At 44.1% G+C, this 17,113-nt stretch overlaps 1 protein-coding gene across 1 annotated transcript; it reads right to left on the reverse strand.

The window, feature by feature from the left end:
* Positions 1 to 268: 268 nt before the first annotated feature.
* LOC105043290 (scarecrow-like protein 1) lies at positions 269 to 2,824 on the reverse strand. Its single transcript, XM_010920782.4, has one exon. The coding sequence runs from the start codon at positions 2,807 to 2,809 to the stop codon at positions 440 to 442; it is 2,370 nt and encodes a 789-aa protein (XP_010919084.2). The 5' UTR covers positions 2,810 to 2,824; the 3' UTR covers positions 269 to 439.
* Positions 2,825 to 17,113: the final 14,289 nt, after the last annotated feature.

Raw genomic sequence — 17,113 nt, forward strand, 5'->3', positions numbered from 1 at the left:
TTGATATGCTGAAAACCAGGTCAGCCCACACGCCCAGCACACGCGGATTCTCTCCTGCCGCGCTACATACAACAACATGATCCATGAGACCCGGCCCTTCGTGCAACGAATGCAACCCCATTCCTCCGTTCTCCGAGAGCAAGGCAACACCCTTACAACGCGAACCGCAAATAACAGCAATCTAACAATAATATTACATGAATGACTCGAATCGAAGGGCCTTTTAGAAATAGAATAGATGCTCAAATATCAATGTTAAATAATAATATCCACATTAACGTTATCAATAAATACTATTATTATCACTGATCAGCAAAATTATAAGAAAAGAACGAAAAAAAGAGAAGTTGGTGACAAGAACAACAACAGTAGTAGTAATAATAATACGAAAGATGAAGATGACGATGACAATTAATCATGTGATGATGATAGCCTCGGCCTAACGCCATGCGGAAGTGACGGTGAGGACCCGGCTCGACCAGCCGAAGCAGAGACCGCCGGCCTCCTCCTTGACTGTGAACCCAGGGTTGGACCCGGTAGAGGCGAACCGGGACTTGACCGGCTCAGCCACGGCCGGGCCGAGCGGGACGGGCCGGAAACCGGCCATCCCCATGCGCGCCCGCCATTTGCCGAAGACCTCGCAGCGCTCGATCCGGTCCGCGCCCTCCCCGGCCACCGAGTTGGCCGCCTTTCGGGCGAGGCAGTCCTCCACCCGCGCCCGCTTCCCGTTCTCCCGCCCCACCGTCGCCTCCAGCGATTCCAGCAGCGCTCCGTAGTGCCCGCACGCCTCCGCGAAACGCGCCGCGAAGGGTGCCGTGTTGCCGTTCATCTCCTGCTCCACAAGCACCACCACCCGCGGCCCCAAGGCCCTCACCCGCCGGAGGATCTCGTCGCGAGGATTCGCCGGCGAGACGCTCTCGTCTGCCACCCGCGAGAGCACGAACGCCAGGTTCACCGCCAGCACCTCCCCGGGCTCGCACCCCAGCGTCGTCTCGTCCAGCTCCGCCGCCCGTCGGCACACGATGCTGAACCGGAGCACCACCCCGAACCGCTCCGCCAGCTTCGCCAACAGGTCACCGACCATCCTCAGCCGGCGGCTGACGTTGCTGAAGGAATTGAACGGGGAGGTCGGGTCCGCGACGGCGGTGATCTTGACGTTGGGGGGCCTGGCGGAGGGGCGATGGCGATGGTGCTCAGCGAGGGCCTGGATGAGGGCCATGTACTGCCTTCCCTGCCCGACGTCGAAGTCGAGGATATGGATCCTGGAGGCATCCCTGGTGGCCTCGAGGATGGCAAGATTGGCAGCGAGGAGGGCGTGCCCGAAGCAGGGGGAGAGATCGTGGAGCATCTGGGTAGCCTCCAGGTGCTCGGGGCTGCAGAGCTCGGCGATGGGATGATGAAGCGCTCCGGACGATGGTGGCGACGTCTCGATCCGCGAATACAGCGCGGCCACCATCATCGCCGTGAGCCGCTGCTCGGGATCGCCGTGGCGGTTCGCGGCCCGCTTCAAGACCTCGAGATTCGCAGTGGCAGCCTTTTGATTCCCGTCCACGATCGCCGCCACCGTGTCGAAGAGCATCTGCCGCGAGGGCGTGGCGGAGGGAGGAGAGCAGGAAGCAGAGGACGATGTCGTGGAGGACGAGGACGTGGTGGGCGAAGGGGAGAGCGGGTGCTGTGCCGCAACCGTCGCCGGTGTCGGCGAGAGGAGCCGCTGCATCGCCTCGCTCCACTCGCTGGTGGTCACCGCCGAGCAGCCCGAGGCGCTGACTTCGTCCTCGTCCTCGTCCTCGTCGTCCAGGAGTCGCCTCTCCAGCTCCTCAAGCAGCCTTTTCCGCATCGTGGACTTATTCTCCGACTCGGTCACACAAGACGGCGCAGCCGCCGCCGCCGCCGGCACTGTGGCCGCCGTCGAGAAGGAGAAATCTGGCGCGTTCGGTTGCTGCCTTCGCGCGTAGCCCAAACCAGAAGAAAAAGAGGAGGTGGACAGGGAAGAAGAAGAAGAGGTGGTGAAAGCGGAACGATCAGGAGAAAAAGAAGACGCCGAAGACGACGAGAGACCGACCGAAGAGAGAGGGGAGATGGGAGAGGCGAGATGGGTCCTGCGCTTCACTGATCGGAGGAAAAGAGCGTGCTGGAGCTGCAACTGATGCTGCCTCTCCATCTCGTTGAGCGACCGCTTCAAGAGACCTCCGGCCGCCGCCGCCGCCGCTCCTCCTCCTCCTCCGCCGGCAGGCTCCGATCGGTTCGCGAACGGGGGCACCTGGATCGCGGATCCGGCCCCGAACCCCAAGCCTCCGCGGAGATCGCGCCCCGGGAACCCAGACGCCATGGCTTCGCAAAGATCACGGACCAAGGAGAGATCGATGATCGGAACAGCCGAATCTAAGAGCCCTCCCTCCTGCTGCTGCTGTTCATCTCTCGCGGCAGCTTTCTCTCTGCCATCCCATCCGCCGAACCCCACGAATAAAATAGCCTTCCCTTTTGCCCATATATCTATTTTTCCTCTCCCTGCCCTTTCTTTCCGTCCCTTCCCTCTTGATTTATTTACTCTTTCTATTATAATAATAAATGCATATAATAAGTGCGGGGGGAAGTTATGTGCGGGAAGAGGTGAGAGGGGTCGCGACCTCCCATCTCCTCTGAAAAAAAAAACCGGCGGTGGCCAGGAGCGTGGGCCCCCCGCACCGGCACGCGTCGGTGGAGGCGGTCGCTTCCGTCTGAATTCAAAATTTCGGAAAACCGGGCAACGTTGGCGAGGCCTTGGCCACTCGAAGCCAATTTCACTACAGTACCCCACCCAAACCTCCATCTTACGCTTCCTAGGTTCCATCCTCCAAGTAATCCCCAGTTTGGCTTCGCCAGTTAATAACACGTTAGGCGAGGGGTAATCCGGTCAAATAAAAAGATGTTTTTCGTTAAAAAAAAAAAAAAAGAGTGAGGGTGGTCTTTGTCCACCGGAGGGTTGATTGACAAAAGTAGCGTGCGCGGGGTGGTGGAATTTGTTAGGAAACCGAACCATCCAACCACCCACCACACCACCCGCCTTCTACTTCTTCCCTCCCATCCCTCCGATTTGAGGAGAGAGAGCATAAGAGGGGGGACTCTCCTCGTGACACGCGTATGCCAACAAAAACGAATGTTCCGTGCCCTTCCCACCCACCCCTACATTTTCCTCGGGCTCCCAAGAAGGAAATGTTGTAGCTCCACCTGTTGAGAGGAAGACCCGCAATCCCACATGGGGCGCCGGACATCAGCCGTCGAACAAGAGACTGGTCAAAAGGGATCACAGTCATACAGAAGTTCCTTGAGGAGAGATGCCTTTTGGACCATTTATTTCGAGAGTTACCCCGCTCGCAGCACTGCAAAGGGTTTCGCCCTGCTCCATGTGGGGTCCATCTGTGTGGGTAAGAGAGGCTTCCGCCTTGGGTTCAGGTTAAAACTGTGGTCCGTGGGTTCGGGCTGTATCTTTCACGCGCGAAAGAATGATCGGAGCTTTTCTTGCGATATCGGGATCGTACTCCGCACAGATCTCAAAGTATTCTGAATATTGTTGTCCATCCATCTGTATAGATCTTTAAGTGATCATTACATCACCCGATTGAATGTGAATTCTTTCCCGCAAAAGAAAGAAAGATGCGAGTTCAGATTCTATCTTTCGCTCAAAAGAATAATTGATATTCTTTCATGCTGTCCACCATTGGGTCATATATTATACTGTTTTCAAAGCATTTCAATTTTTTTTTATCCATTTATACAAGTATATATAGCTGAAAAGTATGTCACTAGATCAGGTGCTCACTGTAGAGACTACGAACCAACCAACGGGCTGCAAAGCAGTCTTATATCTGGTGCGCAAATGACGGCTGACTTGTGTAGCAATGGCTCTTTTTGAAACAAGGGCTGATAATTCGTGTTATTAAGCCATAATTGGATCAATCTGTTTTTGGTATTAATCTACATAAATTAAATTTGAATATGATTTATTTATTGAACAGATCAAGATTTGTAACTCGCACACGATCAGCTTAATAAATAGGTCATCCACATAAACATGATTATTAAAGAGATCGTATCGAATTGACACTAATATAATCCATTTATGATATGATTGTAAATTTTTTTAAAAAAAATATTTATTTCAATAAATTTAAATAATAATGTAAACAATATGATAATACAAGTATACAATTGGCGACAAAATAAAATGAAAAATTTATCCATCTATTCTAACATAATCATAAAAAATCTATGAACAATTCTTATATAATATTAAACAGTTCTTATCATAACTTACGGTTATGGAGGAAGGTGTGTTTGTATTTGAGTTTGAGAGAGATAGAAACGACTGAGAAGAAATGAGTTTGTGAATGTGTTTGCAATGTTTTTATTTTATGGAGTTAGGGTTATCTTAAAGTTTTTTAAAAATAATCTTATTTTTTAAAAATTTTACAAAAATATTAAACATGTTAAGCGGGTTGGATTTCGGATCGCGAGTTGACCCATGAACCCGCACGAATTTTACAAGTTGTAATCATGCCAACTCATTTTCAATCCGAATCCGCAGAAATCCAACCTGAACCCACATTTTTCGTGTTAATTTTGTACCATATTCGTATGTCGTATCAAAAATTGTCATCCCTACTTGAAACAACCCACGAATTCCTCATAAATTTTATGAGTTATAATCATGTCGATCTATTTTCGATCCGAACCCGCAAAAGCCTAATCTAAACCTGCATTTTTCATGCCGATTTCATATTGTGTTCGTGTGTCATGCTAAAAATTATTATCCCTGCTTGAAACAATTGTTCTACGGTCTAATGGTTGATTTCATGAAAAAAAGATCAATCATTTTTTTCATACCAGAGAGACCGTCTGCACCCGAAAGATATAACCCTGTCCGTGGTTTGGGCTGAGAATTGCTGGGCAAGCATGCAGCTTTTGCATGCATGGGCAATTCTGCACCTTTTTTAGCAGCAAATCGCACCTTGGAGGTAGCCCACCATGCAGAGTTGCAGACATCGCGGCCTGTTATGCCAAATTCTTGATTAGTCGTGTTAGTTACTCTAGGTTTTGCATCCTAAATCCGGCTAAGACTATCTGGCAATACCTAGTTTGACACTTCTACCAAAAAAAACCTAGTTTGACACCACTTGTTCATCTTGCCAACAAGTTGATGTCATGTATGGAATCATTTTAGTAGGTAGTCCAGTGTATATGCCATTTGAATGTGATGGCTACTTTTTTCCTGAGTAGACTAGCCTATGATTTGTGTGGATAGCAGATCATGATCTGGATCTAGTATTCACGATGGGAAATGGAGCTGACAAGAGAAATTAGTTGAGGAGTTAGTTTGCCACATATCTCGCTCTAAATTTCAAGAATATATTATTACTAATGCTACAACTTTTTCAGGTTGAAAGTAACTGCGTACTTAAAGCAAGGTTACTTTATGGATCATTAGATAAGGAGACTGAGTTAAAAATGTGCTCAGTGAAACGTTATATTTGTATTCTAAACATAAATGCTCATCGGAAGGGACTGCATCATCGAATTTATTGTTTTGCCTGCCTACGTAATGCCACCAACAAGCAAATTTAAATGGTAGGGACAAGGCTGGCTTCTAGTCTTAATTCCAAAGCTCAAGCAGCTAGCTAAGGCTAGTACATGTGCAAATTCTTTCGCTTGCTTTCTTAGGGCTTCTAAACCAAAAAGATAAAGCCAAGCCCTCTCAAAAGTCATACAACAAACCCTCTTCCTGATGTTTCTATCCTCGGTTTTGTTAAGATGCCTCAAAGGATATTTTAATTTTTTTATTATTTATTTATTTTTGATCATCTGATTTAAAAAAAATCACTCAGATTTCAACCAGTCGAAGTCCCAACATGTATGATTGGTGCAATAAATATTTTAAAAATTATGATCATTTTATGTCACAATTAAATTGATTTTTTTTATAAAAAAAATCTTCTCTATCGGCTATCAAAGATAGAGGTGGCGTGGAGAAGCCGTGGGTGCATGGGTGGGGGGTGTGGGGGAGGGCGGAGGAGCCGTAAGTAAGGGAGTGGGGGGGGTGCGGAGAAGCTGTGGGTGACGCTGGAGGCAGAAAAAGAAAGAAAAAAATAAAATAATAATAATAAAATATTATTTTTTAAAAATAATAATATATAATATTTTAAATATTTTTATAATAAAATATTATAAAAGAGCATTGTTATGGTGATTACTGTGAGCACCTCGGATCAGCGTTATATCGTAATACATATCAAGCTCTCAGGTCATTAATACGATCGCTGACTGTCGTATGAGCTGAAGAGTCCATCTCTGTGCTGAGCTGAGGCATCTCCAAAGTTTGATCTGTATATAAGCTGTTCAGCCGACTTATCTCTTTGACGTGCGCAACAGCTGTCTATTCCGAATAAGATAAGATTTGGTGTAACCATCTCTCCTGATCTTGCGGGAGCATTTAAGGGCTGAATTATCTCACCCAGTTTGGCATGTCCAACGGTCCGATAATCTCGAGATCGTGCAATCTCACAGCTAGCAACTCAGTCGTTCGACATTCTTCTATATAAACAACCAAAGCCCCGAGGACCCAGGTAAGTTCAATCGAATCCCTTTCAGAGAATCCGTTGCTGTTCCTTTGTTCTCTGCTTTTTTAACTTGAGCATCGGAGGATCCTCGTCGGAGCAACAATCTTCGATTTGGAACTTGTTTTGCAGATCGCTCCAGCACTAACATCTCCGCTCGAGGTTTTCAGGTGTCCGTCTTCTGACCCCGATCAATTTAAGCAGCAACAGATAGAGGAAGGGCCTACATTCGCATTTATGGCTCCAAGACTGATATCTTCTCGACTTTTCAATGCCGCCGCCTTGCAACAGGTGGCTAGCCAGGCTGACAATCAAGTTCAGTTGCTAGTGCCAGAAATTCCACCATCGGTTCAACCAGTCGTTCCACCACTGGTCAACCAGTCTTGTCGGCGTCAATCATGGTCGATCAATTCGGTCAGCTCATCCAACAAGTTCAACATCTAATGACTGCAGTTCAAGTGGTCCAAACTTTTCTTGCGGCCTTTCAAGTGGCGCCACAGCCTCCTCAAACTGTCCCTGCATCTCCTACAGCGGGGCGTCATGTGATTTCCTCCATGGTACCGCCTGTGCCTTCCGCAGCGGCACCCCCGTAAAATCCTGTTTTGTCTGTGGCACCACAGCTACCACCTCAACCAAAGCTGCGGCATCTACTCGAAGTTCGGAGAGGAGATTAACTCATCAAAATCACCTTAAGGCCAAGCAGCCGGCCAGACGACGATCTCCAAGCCCAGAGTCAGACCATAACTCGACCCCCAGACGTCGATATCCTCTACACTCCGAGGTTGGTATTGTCCACGAAGTTGACTTTGAAAGACGGTTCAAGCTCGGTCAGTAGTTGGACCAGAAAATTGAAAAAGTCCTCAACAATAATGGCTCCTCGACGCTGCTCTACGAAGGGTATAATAGCCAGCCGTCCTTCATCCCAAAGATTGTGCAGGAACCACTCTCCCTGCACTTCAAACTACTTCAGCTGGAGGTTTACGATGGGACCACCGACCCCATCGATCATGTAGAGACCTTCAAGGCAGCCATGCTCCTTCAAGGAGCGTCAGATGCAATTCTCTGCCGAGTATTCCCTCTAACTCTTAAAGAGACCGTTCGACGGTGGTACTCGAGTTTGAAGCCGGCGTCTATCCATTCCTTTGAAGATTTATGCTGACCTTTCGTCGGTCATTTCATTAGTAGTCGGTGACAACAGAAGCAGTCTGACTACCTCCATACCATCAAGTAAAAGGAAGACGAGTCAATCTACTTTTTTATGAATAGATTCAACATGGCGACTCTGGAGGTCCAAAATCTGGATCAGTCAACCGCGATGGCCATAATGATGAGCGATCTCTTGAAGAACGAATTGAAAAAGTTGTTAGTTAAGACTTATCCTTAGGATCTTCTGGATATGCTTGCCCGTGCGGAGACGTACGTCCACATGAAAGAGGTCTTTACTGATGATACTCCTGTCGGTTCAACCGCGGCTGGACCTAATAAGGAGTGCCATCTAAGGTGAGAGGAGAAAAAGCACCAGCGCTCTCGATCCCTGCCCCTGAGGTGGAATAATGGAGTCAAAATCGTCGATCCCACTATCCTCCGAGAAGGATTCAACAACTATCACCTCCTCGACTATACAATAGCTACATGCCTCTGAATGTTCCTCGAAGGGAGGTGTTGTTACAAGTGGGACCTAAGTTATCTGAGCCTTGGCTGATGAAAATGAGGCCGAAACGCCATCGGGACCCGAATAGATACTGCTTTTACCATCGTGACCACGGTCACGATACTGAAGATTGCTATCAACTTTGCGACAAGATCAAGAGGCTTGTTAGGTAGGGACAGCTGAATCATTTTGTCCGAAGAGTGGCCTCTCAACGTCGAGCTCTGAGAGTTCAGCAGCCGCCCCCTCTGCTTCAGTAGCATCTTCCTCAACCTCAGCCGCAGCAAGCACCAGCACGATAGGAACGACAACAGGACAGAGGGCAAATGATGGAAGAAGAGTGATCCATCTGAGGAGAAATCTACATGATTACTGGAGGGTCATCTGGAATCCAAGCCGAATGATGAAAATCGGCCCATATCTAGATAAGGTAACCAAATATCAACTAATTAATCTTTTACAGAAAAATACGAATCTTATCGCTTGATGATCAACTTTGATCTGGTGATCTAATGATGTGGCAAGCCAAAATCTCACAGCCTACCGAGCAGGCACTAGAAGGAAGGCTATTGCCCAATCAAGTGGATGAAGTGGCATACCCAGAAGCTTGTAGGCTAAAGCAGCTCGATGGAACTCCAATATCAAGGCCATGAAAGTCAGCGAATCTCCACATATATCACCAATGATGTAACAATTTTTTATGAAAATAAAATTTACAGGGCCATCATTTGTAATTGGCACCCAAGTTCTCCAAGAGTCGCTTCCTCCTTCTACTCAAGATCCTGAATTATAATTACGGTCAACTAATATGAGAGCTAACTTAACAGACTCTCGAGAAAATCTCGATGACTCTGAGATGGAGCTAACTCACCAGACCTCAGTAAAATTCGAGTCATGAGAGAAACAGAGGGAGACTCTTCGGGAACCTCTGAAGGGTTAACTTACCAAACCCTCGAGAAAACCTTAATGACTCCAAGATGGAGCTAACTTACCAGACCCCAGCAAAATTTGAGTCATATAAGAAGTGGAGGGAGATCCTTAGGGAACCTCCGGAGGGCTAACTTACCAGACCCTCAAGAAGATCTCGATGACTTCGAGGTGGGGCTAACTTATCAGATCCCAACAAAGCCCAAATCGCATGAGAAGTGGAGGGAGACCCTTAGGAAATCTCTGGAGGGATAACTAATCAGACTTTTAGAATACCGTCGAGAGTACAAGATGTCGTAGGCACAAGCTCGTCGCTGGCACATACTGTCTCTCATGTGAAGATGAAAAGTGCTAGATGCCGTAGGCACAAGTCACCACAGGCACACAACGCCACTTGTGAGGGATAACTAATCAGACCCTTGGAATGCCACTGAAGAGCTCTAGATGCTATAGGCACAAGCTCACTGCCGGCATGCACAATCTCTTCAGAAGAAGAATAAAAAGACGGATAATGTACGGCTCGAGGCATTACCTCAACAAGTACTCCTTCCGCCTGAGGCACTCTCTCAGACTTAGGAGTAAGAGGGTGGTGTTGAGATAATTATTACGATGCCTCAGACTTATAAATAGCCAGATTACATTCAAGTTACATTCAAGTTGTTCTAAACTGCTATACACATGTTTACTTCAATTGAAGTTGTCCTAAGAATATCCATGCTAAAGCTGAGCAACCTAGAACATTACTCATACTGAGCTGAGCATTGAGTATTTTCTCATGCTGATCTAAGTGCTTATTTGTGTTGTTCAAGAATCTTAATCCATCTTTTAGCCTACCGTAATTTTTCATCCCGATGAAGAATCGACTCCTGGGCCTCTTGAAGAGTCTCCTTTATAAGGTTGAGTTCCTTGGCCAACTTAGTGTTATCCCTCTCCAGATGTTCCAATCGATACTTCAGCAAGTCGATCTCCTCTTTCTCCATCGCTGGAGCATCAAGATTGAAACTAATGAGGCTTGTCAAATATTGACCCACATGTGCAAGGGATCTCAAGGCATCAACAAATTATTTTTTCTCCTTTTATTCATTGAGAAATAATTTTTCGACTGGCGATAGGAGGTTCCTAAAGTATTCCACCGCAGATTGGAGGATCTTTTTTGTAGATGGAGCACGAGGCATCAGATCTGATGGTTCTGCATGAGCAGTGGATGTAAGAAAATGCCCAGCAGGAGTTGTCATCTCCGGAGATCCTCCAGTCTCTATCGTCTTGGTCAGATCTTTCTCCGGATTATCGACCGCCTCTTCCATCCTTACTTCTTCAGTCAGATCTTTTTTAGAGCATTCCTCGATGCTCATCTCTGGTGCCATCTCCATCGGCGCCCCACCGACTGGGACTTCCTCTGGAGAACCCTGCGTTATAGCTTCCAATAGTTGGGTCATGGGTTCGATAGTAGGAACAGCATGTTCTCTTTCCCTGACCGTGGATCCCGTTTCAGCAATCGGAACCACAACCTGCTTCCTACGAGCTAGAATTTGCTCAAGTCTCTTCATGCACTGTGAATCCATCTTGCTCCAAAGAATCGGGATGGATGATCAGCACAAAAAGATCTGTGGCTACCCGTGCTTTCAAAATACAAATTTAAAGGAGAAAGAATGAAAGGCCACTGCAAAATGAATAAAATCTCGAAGAGATCATCGTCTGAGTGGTCCCATCAGTTACGCCCACCACATTAGTCACATCAGTCTGACGTCATCCACCTTAAATGCAACAGAAGTAGACATGAAGGCAGAAGTACTTGGCATTAGATCCGAGATACTTTTAGAGTACTCCTTTCGTCTGATCCTCAGACTTAGGATTAGGAGGACAATGTTTTGATGATTACTGTGAGCACCTCGGATCAGCATTATATCATAACACATATCAAACTTTCAGGTCATTAATACGACCGCTGATTGCCATATGAGCTGAGGAGTCCATCTTCGTGCTGAGCTGAGGCATCCCCAAGATCTGACCTATATATAAGCTATTCAGCCGATTTATCTCTTCGATGTACACGACAGCTGTCTATCCCGAATAAGATAAGATTTGACTTAACTATCTCCCTTGATTTTGATGGACCATTTAAGGGCTAAATTATCTCACCCAGTTTGGCATGTCCCATGGTCCGACAATCTTGGGATCATGCAATCTCATAGTAGCAAACCAGCCGTTCGACATTCTTTTATATAAACAACTAGATCTTCGAGGATCCAGGTAAGTTCAATCGAATCCCTTTCAGAGAATCCATTGCTGCTCCTTTATTCTCTGTTTTTCTGACTTGAGCATCGAAGGATCCTCACTGAAGCCACAACCTCCGGTTTGGGACTTGTTTTGCAGGTCACTCCAGCACCAGCATCTCCGCTCGAGATTTTCAAGTGTCCGTCTTTCAACCCCGATCGATTTAAGCAGCAACAAGCGTCATAGCAAAACCCTTCTATCTTGGCATGATTTTCAGCTATAACAAAAGGTAGAAAATGAAAAGAAGGGAAAAGAATACCAATTCTCCAAGAGCATTGAAAAAATAATGATGCTTTTTACACTATGAAAACAACTATATTTGATGATTGCATGATTGACGTCAACCATCCTTTTGAAATTATTAGCCAAATTTGAGCATTATGTTAAATTGACTTTTCTTCCTTTCTTTCTGGCCGGATGTGGGGGTTAAGATTATCTTTTAATTTTGGTAAATAATGTAGCAATAAATAACCAAGATGATGTGGCATGATCAAATTCGTCTGATTTATGACCCATATGCCAATCGAAGCACATTTAGGGAAACCTTCTGATCAAGATCCACTAGTCTATCTGAAAGCTAGGGTGAGCAAATGAGAAACAGCCAACCTTTCAGAGCTGAAACCTCTCGACCCAACCTGGCAACCGATAAATCCAAGTTGAGCAAAACTTCTAATAGTAGAGGCAACTCAACCATTTCGTCCCAATGTGCATGAGGTTCTAACGATTCTATCATGCGCCACGTCGTTACAGCAAATTTCCGAGTTGCTATACTATATTAGTAATTTGTTACGACACGATTCCAAATTTATTAGGATATTATTTTTGAAGGTTCGATATCTCAACTATAAATGAATCCAGAGACTAAAGTAATTAATCTCTCAATCACTATGCTACTCCCGGATGCTATTACTATAGTTATTCACACTTTTCTCTGCATCTCCCACCAAAAAATCTTCTCTAACCTCATCATCAAGGGCCCAGCTGCAAGCACTCTAGTGAGCTCTCTCACCTTTTTCGGTGATCTTGCACATCCACAAGGTGGTCCCCATCGGCATCCGACGATCAAGGGCGACAATAATGTGGATGAACATAAGGCCTCGTATGATTTGAAAGTCGCATCGCCGCATCTGAAAAAATACGAATTTTATCGGCTTACATGCGCGGCAAGATTTGTCCATGATTTCATTCCTGGTGCCCCCCTCATACGCCAATCAGTAGATGGCAGCTTTTGTTTTTGGATTGCAAAGTATTCCATCAGTGTGCACGACTTAACGTGAAAACGAGTTGGCAAGCTAGCCCACAAATGTTAGGGAGGTGGTTGCGGCAATTATGTCAACGGCACAAGAAATAAATTCGAGAGTCAGTTAAAAGACGAAAAGTATAGAATGCATAGAGCGAATAAATTAAAAGGATGTGGTAGGTAAGCCTTCTCTCTCTGTGATCATGAGTGATGTTATACAAACCACAGAAGAAAGCCCCCGAAAGGGACTCGACATGGCGTCGTGTGCTCCACTCATGAGGTCTTCAACCCAGGAGCTTCTACCCTTCACAGTACATGAAAAGCTTCAATTCCCGGGGTTGCAAGGTAAAATTTAATGAAGTACCGATCGGTGATGCACAGGCATGGCGGTAAGGGCATGGCTGTATACCTTGGATACAACAATGGTGTAGTGTTGCTCTTGGCATGGCACCGTGCCATCCAACAAAGGACACAATGAAGCTTGAAACGTGCAACAACATGGGTTCGATGGCAATGACGGTTTGGTGCGCTTGGGTATGGGATGATGCGAGACCGAAAAGGCTGTGGAGCCTAAGATGTACTGGAACGGGATGGTTGGCTGAACATGCCACGAGTGGATCGTGGCTAAGATATTGGGGACTCGTCCTTGAATCCAAAGAAGTACGTGAACAAGTTTGATTACCTGGTGGCCAGCGGAGGTAAATTTTCTTTGTTTTTGGGTAAGAACGAAGGTAAAATTTAATAACTTTGGGATGCAATAGCAATGGCGACAAGGGCATGGCTGTTAGCATTTGGTACAACGACAATGGTGTTGCTCCTAGCACGACACCGTTTACATCGAACTAGGGACACAATGAAACTGGAAATGTGCATCAAAATTGGTTCGATAATAATAATGGTTTGGCGCATTTTGTGAGATGATGTGGGACCAAGAAGGCAGCAGACCGGCATGGCCGATTACATATCCCACGAAGGGCTTGTCGAGTTGTCGCCACAGTTCTAGAACTTGGAGGTTTTGAGTGTGTGGTCTACCACAATGGGTTTTCAGCTTCTAGATATATTAGCTAATAAGTTGATCCCTCTCTAGCGGGCTTTTAATTATTTCTTCAATGGCCTTTTAGTTGCTCGAGAGGTGTACCTTATGTCATCCTTTAATTTTATACTAATATGGCACAACGCATACTCATATGAGATTACCTTAAAAATCAAGCTTCTTAGCAACTGACCATTTAATCTGGGCTCCTAATATGAATATTTTACAACAACATTACAAACAAAAAAATCTTCACAAGAATATATATGTATATTATAAAATTTTCGCATGGAAAGAATTGGCACAAACAGTAATTTTAGTAGCAGTTGGTAACCCCCTTTTTCTTCTTCTTTTTTTTTAAAAAAAAAAGAGATTTGACAAGTGAATAGAAAGGAATTTTGCCAATTGGATTTACCTTACCTAGCTGGCATTGCTCTCCGTGAAGTTTTGAGTGAGACTAGAGATGGTTGCAAACCCAACATTTTCATAAATCAAATGAATTTATGTGCTATTGATGCATAATTACTGATTAGTATTATCTTAATGAATTTATTTTAGGGTTGAAGGAGTTTGAAAAAGAGTGGTGGGCAATGTTACAATGGTTGGGGAAGTTGGCGATGAGAGAGATGGTGCCATTGAATATCCTAGACTGATCTAGTTTAGATATCGCCATATTTCTATACCCATCTTCTAGCTTTGAGTGCTTAAAGTTACATGCTACCAAATAATTTATCTCATGCAATTTTAGTCAAGGCATGCTTAAATTGCGAGCAATCAAATGTACCATCAATGTAACTAAATAAAGTATCATCACAAATAGATCCCATATGTGGCATTTATTTTAGGCAGTCAAATGGAGACCACTCAGTCCATAGAAAATGAAAAAGCTAGTTATCATCTCGTACTGGTAGCATAAATTCTTTTACCGGTTTTGTTCTAAACAACAGAATTTTAGCTCCTTGTAAAGCACAAAGTATCTTGACGACCATAAGTTGCAATAACATAATATTGCGTTTGGCTCACGAATTACAAAAGGTCGAATATAAATAATAATGCATATTGGAATGGTTATTCTACAAGTTACTACCATTGCTGTTTGACCTTTTTTCTTAAAACAGAATAACACTAGGTTAAGAGTTTTTTTTTTTTAAGAAATTCTTTTAAAAAAGGGGCAGCTATAAAACCTTCATGACACCTTTTTCTTTAAAAAACCGCTCCTGGCGTAACATTTGATTGGAATAGTTAGTGTTGGGCTAATACTTGTCTTTCAAAAGTTGTTTGGCAAGCGTACGAGTTGTTGCAAGTTGTGTGCTCCCTTTTTCTCTCCAATGAAGCATTGCCTGAAATTGAATGTAAAATATTTAGCATGGGAGAGTGACATCTCAAGGAAGGTGATGTTGGGACTCTTTTGGGCAACATATATAAGATAACCAAGGTGTCACGCCAATATCCCTAAGTAATCATCCGTCATTAAAATGATGATTATTATTTTCGTTGTTATTTGTCCTTATAACAAGAAAGTACAAAGAATATTAGAAGAATTATGATGTTATTTGTTCCATCCATATTTTATCACATTAAAAAAAAAAAAAAAAACCAATCCTAGCAGCATAGAATTCATGAAATAATGGATATATTTAATTAATGAAAGAGTCAATTTATTTACTTGCTATCATAAGGAAATAAGGCTTAGCTATTAACTCTTGTCTATATAAATCGTTATTATTAATATACATGCCCAACATTATAGGTGGCCTCCAAGAATGCTATAATAAATGCTATTTTGAAACCTTGCATTTAGCTCCATGTACAGGCCAATTGAAACATAAATGTAGCTACTAAGTGGAAATTGGCTGTCTCCCTCTAATATTTGGCAGATTTTGGAAACTTGTTACTATTAATCCCTAGATTACTAAGATGAGCTACTTTCGTAGATCTACAAGGCAACAAATAAAGTTAGAGAGCTCTCCGAATTAGTTTTAGTCAGAGGATGCTTCTTGGTGGGAGATATGGAAGAAAAAGAAGATTGGGAGATGGAAAGAACAAGGAGCTTAATAGTAACAATAGTAATAATGCCACTACCAAGAACTCGCTTTTTAAGATGAAATTTTATTATAGGGGTTCATGGTTTATTTATTGCTTTGGGATTCTGAATAAGTCATATCTTAACAACTTAGAATCATGCTTTAACCATTTTAGATTTTGCTATAGCTGTTTGAAGATTCATAGTAATCGTTGCAGGTTATTATGATAATTCTAATCTCTGACTTGGAAGCAAGGAATGTCTTTTCCATGCAGAGCAGAAAAATCATTGGCCAAAATAAGAGAGCTCAGGTCGGCCATCGAGCCCGAAGAGTATCCATTTCACATAGGGTGACACATGATCTCAGATATCTTCTGATCTATTTGTCCAGCTCTTCAACCTGATCAAGATCAATCTGATTTGGCCACATGAAATGCCACATGAACTCTAAGCCGAATCAATCGGATTATACGGTAACATGAGACTTATTTTCTACCCTAGCAATACTCGCAGTGTAAACAAAGCTCACTCTGCAATCCACCGCAGTGGGCTCATAGCAATGCTGATTCTTTCTTTCCAGGTCCGTAAAAGCTGGCATGAATAGACTTTGGAACGGAAAGCTCTCCAAGAGCCTGCAATGCTGATTTTTTTTCCCCTTCCATTCTCCTTGATATATAAATAATAATGCTACTCTTCTTGGCCTTCGATTCGGTCGTCCTTTTCAATGCCTACCTCGCCAAATCTTTATCCGGCCACAAGAAGGAAGATTACCGAGGGTCCTTCCCTAATACGCAGCTAGAACACACATGTTACATCATGTCAATTGGAGTCCTCTCACATCGACCGTTGGATTTTCTATACCGAATCGTTTATGGATTCGGATACCGGCAATCACTTTCTAAAGTTAAACAAGCGCTTGAAATCACAGCTTGCCAGCACCTTTCTCTTTCCGGGCAGGACGACACGCATGACGGGAAACGTCTGACGTTCAGCAAAGTCACTCTTTCAAATCCATAGTAATAGCGGCCGCGTTGTTACGCCATCAGGGTCCGATGCCATGAGATACAGTAAAAAAAATAAAATAAAATAAAAAATATAATATAGGTATGTGAATTAGTCTCAAAGTTTATCTTCATCCAACGTGCAAGTTTTATTATAAAAAAAAAAAAAAAAATCAATATAAAAAAAATTTATCATTCAATCTTTGTACAAGAGTCTTTCATAAAAATCTCCAAAACCTTCACAAAAACTCTAAAACTTCTGTTGAAATCTTTTTGCATCTCTAAGATGTCACCAGCTCTCCAACGCAACAAACGGTTCATCAATCGAAGCTATATAATTCTAGAATCACAAAAATACTGTTTCAGTAGGAAATAGA

This window comes from Elaeis guineensis, chromosome 4, assembly GCF_000442705.2.
Source record: "Elaeis guineensis isolate ETL-2024a chromosome 4, EG11, whole genome shotgun sequence".
NCBI classification, from domain to species: domain Eukaryota; kingdom Viridiplantae; phylum Streptophyta; class Magnoliopsida; order Arecales; family Arecaceae; genus Elaeis; species Elaeis guineensis.